The sequence below is a fragment of the Thalia democratica genome, chromosome 7 (genome assembly GCF_965202585.1).
Source record: "Thalia democratica chromosome 7, ktThaDemo2.hap1.1, whole genome shotgun sequence".
Classification (NCBI taxonomy): domain Eukaryota; kingdom Metazoa; phylum Chordata; class Thaliacea; order Salpida; family Salpidae; genus Thalia; species Thalia democratica.
The window spans coordinates 35,751,156-35,761,703 of NC_139171.1; the positions used below are offsets into that span (position 1 = coordinate 35,751,156).

Below are 10,548 nucleotides of genomic sequence, written 5' to 3' on the forward strand. Positions count from 1 at the left end.
ATGTGTTTTAAAATGTACAACTATTAAGAGATTATTATAAGTATAACTACTATACATATTTTTTCAAGCTACAGTTTTTATTGTATTAAATAGAGTTTTTAAAAAATATAAATAATTTAAATTTCACGAACTTTTATTATAGAAATGTTTTACACTAATTTGTTATGACGTAAAAATGAACATAAATTGAAAAGCACAAAACATTGTATTGGCTAGATCTTGTTTTTCAGGTGATAATGTATTTACTTGTTTTAAATATCGTTTGCTTCAGGCGTTCTGAAAAAAACTCGTGCTTTGCTCAAAGCTTTATTATCATTTGCAGTTCGAGCCAGAATGTGTCAGTATGAAATGGAGAAGAAAAGTTAAAAACGCTTTGTTTTCGTTATTTGTTTGCTATTACTTGTCGCAATTGGTTAAATACTTAGACAACTCAGACTATAAAGTAAGTGCTGCATTCAACTTTACATGAAATATTTATTACGTGGCTTTTATTAATAATCTACAACTCGATAAAATATAAAAAATTTTAAACTTAAATTTTTATGAGTCATTCTACATTTGCGTTAGTAAAACGAAAATTAGATTCACAATTGTCTGTAAGGAAACAGTGTTTAGTATACACGGGTTTAATTTTCATTTTAAAATTAATAAATCGTAAACAAAAGTACTAAACGTATAATTTTATAAGCATAAGTTGTAGAGAAACAAATTATACCATTACAGTTAAGAAAATCGTTTGAGATTACTAGTGTTGCATTTTTTATAAAATTTTATCTAAAGGAACTTATTAAATTTATAAACGCTACTATAAAAATAAATTATTTAGCTGTGCATTAAAATTAAATTAATAAGCAAAAAAAAGGTCGTCAAGAAAAAAGTTTTAAGAAAAATTATAAGATGCAACTCTAATGACTACATCATAGATGGAAACTCATGCATGCGACGATTTGATTGGATTAAAAACAACAAAAATTTAAATGAATTTCAGTGTTTTAAGCATCACGGCATTGGACTGGCTTGTTAGTTTTAAATGTTAAAAAAATAGTAGATAAATTTTATGTACATCTGTGGTTTGTTTCGAATAATAAAACTGTTTACCATATGTTGTTATCTTTTTAAAATTATTTGATATCATCAAAAAGGTTTTTTTTATTTTGATGCAAACAAATTTGACTGTTTTGAATGCAATTACAAACAATGCAATACGATAGTGTAAACCAAAGTAGTTATAAGTTATTTACGAGCATAAAAATATTGTAAATTTTTATACGATTAATCTTCTGATTAGTTAAGAATAACTGCAAAAATAAAATTGAAACTGTAAACAATGCTGCTTTTTGTTTGATAAAACTTAACATTATTATATTGAGTTTTTAAAGAACTTTATTTAACATTATAATATGTAAGTATGGCAGAAAAAACCAATAAACGTATTGTACCAATAAACAGATTGTTTGAAAATTTGTAAAATCTTAAAGTACACAAATTTAAAAGTAATATTTCATTTAAATAATACTTAGTTGTTAGCTTTTGATATTATACGTTTTTGCTCCAGAACATAACTGAGTTTGTTAGTTTTAACTATTGAAAAAAAAAAAACTTAAATTGCTTTTATTAGTAAACATTTATTTTACAACATTATTAGCATTCTCTTAATTAAAATTAAACTACAAACAGCTCCGGATTGTGACGTAATAAAGTATCTAGTTTACGTGGAAAATGTTTGCAATGAGCCGTCAGATGCCGAACTGTTTTTCAATTTTCCTACAAAGCACCAACTCTTACTTAATGGTGATGCTGATAATTTTCTTCTGAATCGAAGAAACGGTTTTGCTGAACTTTATAAAAAACTGGATACATGTGGAAAAGTAAATATACTTCATGAAATAAGATTTTTTCACACAAAAATTTCACTAAATAACTTTGATCTTGGTTTATGGCCTCCTTTGATTCAGGAAATACCTAATTTGTAATAAAGTCCAGTAATAGCCCGTTTTTAAATAATTAAATTTTTAATATATTATTATTATTAACTAAAAGTATTTTGTAACCAGAAACTGAATAAGTATTTTATAATAAAAAGTGCTTCAACTTTGTGAACTTACGACACTTCGATATATTTATATTTACAATGTGGTTTTAATTATCTTCTACCATGTCATTTCTATCTCACTAAAATCTTATTAACTTTTAGACTTTCTATAATTTTGAACTATGTTACTAGACTATTGCAGCGAATTGTGAGTAGAATAAAGTTAAACTACATTGAGAAATAAGTAACGAGTAACAATTAAACTAGTCATTATAGAAGATAGTCTAAAAACGACACTTAAAAAATTAGAAAAAAAAGTTGAAACATTACTTTTTTTTTTAATTATTAATAAGTACCTTATAACTATAGCAAAAACTGTTAAAGTTGTCACTTTAACTTTTCTTACAGATATCATAAACGTTTTCATAGTGTTCTTTTATTTAAAGTTGTACATAAGAAATACCTTTTTTATACAACTAGTTAGTTTGAATTCGATACAAAGCATAAACATAAAAATCTATTTTTTTTTACAGAGTTGTTACTTCATAAAGAGCAGAATTGAATCTTTGGAGGACAAATGGCTTGCTGAATTTAACCATTTTCATTCCCGACCTGACAAGTTTTCGCTTAAAGTTTTGGTTCATATGGGTCTTTTATCAAAAGAAATAGGTTAGATATTAAGCACCTCCAGAACTAAATTGAACTCATTAACTATTTGTGACTTTATTTATTTATAAAGTGCTTCAACAGCTTATTAAAAAATAATTCTAAATGTTACATACATGTCAGGTCTCAACTTTGGGGAGGCAGCCTTGAACGGTGGACCATTGGGCGAACTGGTTCAGTGGTCAGATTTAATTGCGAGCTTGCATTTGCTGGGTCACAATGTCGTACTTTCGTGGTCTTTCAACAGATTGCAGCAACTAGTTGGCAAAGATAATCAATTTGAGGGTTGCATTCCTCAGAAAAAGTTCGATCTGGTATTTACTGATTACAACGGACTTTCTCAAGTAAGGCATATTTATCAACTTTTAATGAAATCAAAAACAACTAGAATTAGCGTAAAACCTGGTAAGTATTTAAAACTTACAGCTTGAGTTTTTAAAATTTTCTCTAACTAAATAATAGCTTAAGTTTTGATAAGTTCGATTATTACGAAAAAAAAAAGCTATCAAACCATTTAAGTTAAACTAAAGAAAACACTAGAACTTAACTTAAGTTGCTTCAAACGTTTGTTTGTTCAAATCAGATATCAAATACTTGAAAAAGATTTTGCATTTTTTATACAAAATAAAAAATTGATTTTTGCTATGTTTGAAGTATTAATTAAAATTTTTTAGATGTCTACTATACCTGGGATCCTGAGCAGTTACAGATGTATTGTCAGGGTTTTAGATGTGTATGGGACGGAAGCTGTATTTAATCATCCATATTTCAACCCGAACAAAAATAAAGTGGGCGACTGGGGAGGTAAAACAGTTACAATTTAAGTAAATTTTAGTTAAATAATTATGTTTCTAGTATTTTTTTTTAGTTTACTAAATATTATCGCTAAAATGAAATACTGTTAGCATTAGAAAAATAGTTGTTTAGTTTTACGAAAAGGAGAATTATGTTTAAGTATTCAACTCCATTAAAGATCAGCTACTTGTTGTTTTGAAGTCACAGAAACAAACTAAAAAACTATTTTTAAAGTACAGGTAAGGGACTTCACCTCGGTCAATACTACACTCATTTTCCTCACTCACCCGACAACACTTTTCTCGGTTTCGTTATTAAAAAACACGAGATAAATGAGTCAGTTCAGAAGATGCCGTTAGTTTTAACATACTAATAGTAATTAAACGTCTTGTAGGACTTAACTACAAACATTTTTTATTATTAAACCTTAGTTTAAGTGGTAAAGTATTTCTATTCGACTTTTTAACGCTTATTAGTACAAATAAATTTCAGAAACAGAGTACTGATATACGGTAAACAGATCGACGAGTTACGAGGAAGAAAAAAACGAAGCTATTTGAACATTTTACATGAAAGTTTTGATGACATACATGCGACACTTCATATAAAAGTACAACTTTGTTTCTTGCCTATAAAAAAAGAAAAAAAAAATTGACTGAAATTATTTTAATAAACATAATATCATGAGTGCTGGCCCTGGATGGTTTTAAAAATATATAGTATTTACACGAATTAAAACAAAATACTTACAATTTTGTTTTTAATATCTGATAAAATTAGAAAATTCTCTTATAGTATTAATTTTTAGCCGAAAGATCGAAAGTTAGCTGATGACGTCATACCAAGCTACGTCACGAACCACGGAAACTTGCGTCAGAGGGACTACATACGGTTGTTAATGACGTCAACCGTGTTGGTGGGGTTGCAATCCCCATTGGAGGGACCCGCGGCAGTCGAGGGTATTGTCCACGGGACAGTTTTCCTCAACCCGAGGTTCGACCCGCCCAAAATGTTACCAGGGTTGAAACCAACGGACCGGAAGCTGACTTCGCAGAACCCATTTGCTGAAAATTTTGTCGGTGAGAAAAGCTAAGATTTTTAAACTTTATATCTTATAACAACCAAGTGCAATGAAACTTTAGACCGTTTTTAAGAAGATTTACATTTAAGAAGAACACATGAACAGTTTTCTATTCAGTAAACACGTGATTAGCAACTTAAAACTGTTAAGTATAGATTAATATATTTAAAAATCGAAATATTTTCAAAGGAGAACCACACGTTTACACATTGGACATCAGGAACACTGCCGAAGTTCAAAGTGTTCTCAGCAAAATTAGAACGAGTCCCCCTGTTGACCCTTACTATCCAAAACAATTTTCTTTCCGAGGGTTTATCGAAGTAATTGAGCTTACTAAAAGTTTTAAAGCGTAATAGGTAAACTGTGCTGTACAAAGTCTTTGCTTTTAGTTTACGTTGAAATGATTGATAAACGTTTTAAAAATCATTATAACTTTATAGGCAAAATATATATTTATAGTTTTTAAAAAACAAAAGTACTAGAAATATTAGTATTTTAAATTAAACTGATAATACATTTATAATTTTTTTTGTTAATTGAAACATTTATAAGTCTTGGATAATTTTTAATAGCAACAAGCTTTCTTTTAAAGCTTTCAATCAAAAATTTTACAAGCCCCTCATAACTTAAAAGTTTCTTTCTAACCTATAAAACTAATTTTAGATAAAATGTTTGACAGAGAGTAGCAAACTACACTGCTAACCAGGACTTTTGCGACCAAAAAATAAAGCACTTAGTGGACACTCCGCTGTTTTGGTTTGAAGAAAAAAAGATATGGCCAGATGTAAAATTATTAAAAGTTAGTTTATGTTTAATTATGTGTCTAATTTTATGTTGGTAAACTATTTTAGTTAATGCTATTTATTTTTGTATACATACAAATAAATTATTTGCCAATTTTAAACAGATTACAAACTCAAAACTATCAGAGTCATGTGCTGAAGCGTGCGCGAGAAACAACTTAGTTTGCGAACACAATCATTTTCCCATCATCAACAATGTCGATTCCTTCGTTGAAACCAAAAGCCTTTGCACAAACTACGACACAATAAACCCAGTAAAAATGCGGTTCGAAGATGCCAAGGCAACGCCAACTTATTTTCCAGGCCACGACCTTCTAACAAACAACTGTTTGCTTCAATCTGACAACTTTCTTTTTTCTTGTGTTTCAAAACCGCCCCAAGACTTTATAAGGCTCTGTCCTTGCAGGGGAAAGTTTTAAGTGTGCAACAAATCATAGATTGCTTTTAATGATTTTTCAACATTTGTTTGAGTTTTTCATTTTATAAACTCAAAAGTCAAATTAATCATTTTACATCTGTTTTTTTTAGTAAGGCATTATTTTTAATCTCTCATCAATATAACAAATTTATTTAGTTATGTTTGCACAAAATTCACTGTAAAGTTTTTATATCCCTATGAAGTAAAATGTTATGTTATTTTCAACTTCTATACATTTGATTTTTTGATATTTCAAGATCAACTAACATAAAAAATAGTTTATAATCAAAATAATAAGAATAGTACCCTTAGTTTCAATGTAAACATTAAAAAAAACCTAAAATTAAACTTAAAATTTATTAAAAGGTTTAAGTATAAACATAATGTATAGTTGTTTCATTACTGTTTAGCTTACTAAAGCTTGCAGACTATGTACGAAATAAAATTCGTTTGTTTTTACTAGTAGTATTTGAAGCCATTAGATTTAAACCGATTAACCATTTATTAAGTAATGAGGAACTTAAATAGTTTTAAATTAGCTATATTTTATTTTTATTATAACGAAGTTGCTTTAAGAGCTTGAAATTTGTTCTAAAACTGATTTTGAAAAACTATAATCATTATTTCTAGTACAGAAAAACAAAAAACAGGTTTTTGAAATGCTTACTAATAATTTTAGGCGTTTTGAACTTTCGAAAAACCTAAAAACAAACTTTATTGGATTTATTAAAACATCAAATGTTTAGAGAAATTTTGTCATGTTTTATACAAACCATTTAAGTGTAGTGGTTTGTTTTATATTAAAGCTCTATGAAAATAATCTTTTCTAAATATTAAAATTTCTTTTCTAATTGCATTGTAAAAAGAAAATATTTATTGTTTCTAATATCATCAAAGTGCAAATATACAAACACTTCATGTAATATTACTTAATGGTTTCAAATGTTAAGCCCACTACTTTTTTATTAGCAGCTAAAATTAAAAAGGATTTTATGAGTATTTAGCTTTAAAAAAATAATGTTTTACTAATATTAAGACTAATTGAAAATTTTGTAAAAGTTAAATACCAAATTGATACTATTATGTATTCTTTTTAAAGGTTTGTACTAAGTCTGTTTAAAGTAGTACGGTAGAACCTAAGTTTTAATTAAGATTTAAAATAAATACCTTGTTGAAAAGCTTTAGGAACGTTTAACTCCAACAAAATTTTACTTAGAAACTATGCTTCATAGTATGATGTTAAAATGCTAACAGTTACTATGGTAATTCAGCAATGAAGTGTTTTATTTTTGGTTTGTTTTAAGTTAATATTTTCACGCTTGAGTAAACAAAGCAGAGCTTTTTAACATGTCTGCTTCATACGTTTAAAAGTAAAATCATAAACTCTAAAAAAAGATATTATTTTGGCTAAACATTTAATAAGAAGTTTCAAAAGTAGTTTAGATAAAAAAACTTTATAACTATAATGAAAATATATTTAAATCCTTAAACATATTTAGTATCTTATTAACTAATATACTCCTAGTTTACAGCAAAGTTAATAACAAAACTTTCATTTTAAAAAATAAACAAATTTAAAAAATTTTTACATCGGTAACGTCAACCTTCTGTTTGTTTTTGAGCAACGATGCTCGTAGCAAGCGGATTACAATTAGAAACGTCAAAAGTAATACAAAAAACTGAACAGATGTCGGTACTAGTGACTGCTGCCTCTTCAACTTTTGCTGTTGGTCGGAAGAAAACTCAGCAGAGAAATGCAACATTTGCGACAACAACATCTACCGCTGCCCGGGAGACTATTACTGTTTAAAAAGAGGCAAGGAAACTAAACCTAGAAGCCCAAAGTTCAACTTCGATAGCTTTTTGATCTTCTTTGCTAATTTCGTCTTCATTCTGGCTTGCGAATGTTTTCGCCGCATTGCAAGTCACAGACCTCGCCGAGAAATTTTGTCGGTCCAGCCCAACAGACCGTTGACTCCAGCAACCCGTACCCGAGTTTTCAAGACGAAAATCCGCCCTGCTGCCAAATATCTCCATCCCGCATGCGCTTTCTAGTGGTGACGATGGTAACCTGGCAACCGAGTGCCCTCCGCCCCCTCAGTATCCGGGTAGCTGGTGTTTAAATATTTTGTAAATTGTACTTCACTTTATTTTTGTTGTGTTGGTTATTTTTTAGCTTTGGAAACAAAAATGAGAAACGCTTTAAAAGTATTCACATATGAACAATATAATATCGAAATCATCGACCTAAAAATGGGTTTTAGTATGATTTAAAAATGGTATTTTTAAAAGTTAAGATTTCAATAATCACTAACCTAGAGAACACCTTATAATAAAATAAAAGTTTTAATTAAAACTAATGTACAGTGTAGAGCATATTTTTTGAGATTTTTTTATACTGTTTAATTCAATTAGTAAAGAAGTATAAAATAAACTATGACAACTAATATATTTTTTAACTTTAAGGAATTTATTAAATGACTTAAATTAGATAATAACTTTAAATGTAGTTTTTTTTGTACTTAAAGTGCTTATTTTATATCATTTAGAATTTCTCATTATGTACACATTACAGTTTATACATTACATTTTTTGCTTACTAAAAAGAAAACTTTAAAATTAGTCTAGGTAAAAGTTTCTTAGAGCTGTGTATTGAACATGTATTGAAAATCATTTTATTATTTATACGTTGGACCTTCGTTATTTTTTCTAATTGCATTATCTTATTTTGAAAAATTGCAGATAATTTTTAAAAATATTACGTTTCTCGTACGAAAAATTTCAATTAAACAATTAAAATAGTTCAAAATAGATCATAACGAAATACAATTGCAATTACAAAACTGAGAGACTATTTTTTAACCAATATTAAATATCAAAAATTAAATAGGTAAAAATTGTCTCTCTTAATATTTTATTTTTTCATAGTATATAGACATCACAAAAGCATTTAGTATGCTTTATTTCAAAAACAGAAATTTAATTGTTGTTTGAGACACGTTAATTTTCGAAACCTTAAATGGAGAATTAATTACATGAGAACCTGTCAATAAAAAAACTCTAAGAAAATTATTATGACATTTTTTTGCTTTTTTTAACATTAATGAAGTTTAAGTTGTTTGTTATACAAGCTAAGCATTTTATACGTTTAAAAACTGTTAAAGTTGATGAAAAACCCTATTTTACTCAATCTGTTTACTTATTTAGTATGGAAAACTTATGTTACTATAGAAATTTTGTTTGTTTAAATAGAACATGTTACAGCTCAATGTAAGTTTTGTTTATAACAAAAGTACAATAAATTTTATTTAAATGTGTTTTTTTAATGCAAAAACTGTTGTAAGCTTAAAATGTTTAAAGCATTAAGTTTTCAAATGGTTTAGGCCAGGGGTCACAGTTTTTCTAAAATGTTGCTCAATAGCTAAATTGTATAAAAATGAGGCTTTCACGGTCGCAACAAGTTAAACTAACGACTAGTCAGTAGAACCAATTTTTTTCAAACAATCAATAATAAAGCATTGGTAATTACTAATTGTTAAATAAAGTGTAATGGTAGGTTTTTACCACAATTACTATTTTTCTTTTTTTTAATGTATATTTTCATAAAGTAGATCTTGGGCCGCAGTTTTTTAATCCCCGGTGTAAACTCTCGAAACTTACTTATGTGCTTTCAAGACATTTTACAGTATAGTTTGTTTATATATGAGATAACTCTTAAAGTTCTTTGATTCTAGTGAACATTATTAAAAAAGCTTTGTGTAAAAGATTTTTTCAACCACTTTTAAAAAGTTTGTGTTTAGTATAACTAAGTAAGCACACGTTTTGCTGAAAACTTGTTAACAGTTTACCTGTAATATGATAAAAATAACAAACACATAAATGTTTAATCACTTCATTGTCATATAAACAAGTTTCATAACGTCATGTACAAGACGTTAAATGGTATCCATAGTGTGCGACTCGATAACCGAACGGGGCTTTTTGTTCACCAGGTCCTAGGACCAAATTTTTGAGTACTTCTTTTTGTCGTTCAATAAACAATATTTATCATAAAAGGCACCTCTTTTTTTACCACAAATTGTTTAAAATTTAATTTAAAATTTGTAGTTTCACGCAACTAAAATCTTAAAACCTTATGCAGATAAAAGAACATGAGTTTTATAGTTTTTATAGTTTGCTTTTACTTAACTGTTTAACACTCAGTTGTAAGTTTTCTTTATATAACTTAGTAGCTACTTCTGCCATCATCAACAAAGTTGAGATGCTCGCGCCATCAACAATAAGTAAGAACTTCACCACACGTAGGTTGTCTCGGATGCTGTTGTTGTTGACCGTGTGGTGAAGATCAATATTTGTTATTTATATTACTAAAATACTAAAATAAGTTTTCGTTAAATGTTCTTGAGCAAAAAGCATTAAAAGATGCGTAAAACAAAAACTAACCAAGTGATATTTTTTGTTATGTTTGAAATTATAGGTAATTGAGCTTAAAATTTCAATAGCTTCAATGGAAGAATTTGTATGCTTTTATTATCCATAAAGCATCAATTTTATTAAATAAAAAAAATTTTGTAAGATGTATTTATCTAAAAAAGTTATGTTAAAAAGCTTTAAACGAAACATTTCAAGAAGTTAAAACTTACTGTTTATATAGGGGCGTGTTTAGACGGGTTTCCTTGAGGCTGTGCGAGCCCTAAATAGTAAGGAGAAAAAGAAAGTTTACTAAACATATTGTTTAAACGGAAGCTTTACT

The 10,548-nt window shown here is 28.0% G+C and overlaps 1 protein-coding gene across 1 annotated transcript; it reads left to right on the forward strand.

Annotated features, from left to right (window-relative positions):
* Positions 1-327: 327 nt before the first annotated feature.
* On the forward strand, positions 328-6,437 carry LOC145840244 (alpha-1,6-mannosylglycoprotein 6-beta-N-acetylglucosaminyltransferase A-like). The gene is made up of 12 exons (XM_082947435.1): positions 328-442; positions 863-1,019; positions 1,678-1,868; positions 2,566-2,701; positions 2,822-3,042; positions 3,373-3,502; positions 3,733-3,847; positions 3,986-4,103; positions 4,302-4,572; positions 4,764-4,894; positions 5,254-5,373; positions 5,482-6,437. Exons 1-12 carry the CDS (start codon positions 344-346, stop codon positions 5,794-5,796), a joined length of 2,004 nt encoding a protein of 667 aa, XP_082803561.1. The 5' UTR covers positions 328-343; the 3' UTR covers positions 5,797-6,437.
* The last annotated feature ends 4,111 nt before the right edge of the window (positions 6,438-10,548 follow it).

Bases quoted from the DNA above. Each gene is read 5' to 3' on its own strand.
- LOC145840244 (XM_082947435.1), top strand. From the start codon at position 344: ATGAAATGGAGAAGAAAAGTTAAAAACGCTTTGTTTTCGTTATTTGTT. The intron at 1,020-1,677 runs GTTAGTTTTAAA...AACTACAAACAG, and splicing joins TCACGGCATTGGACTGGCTT to CTCCGGATTGTGACGTAATA. The intron at 4,104-4,301 runs GTACAACTTTGT...ATTAATTTTTAG, and splicing joins ATGCGACACTTCATATAAAA to CCGAAAGATCGAAAGTTAGC.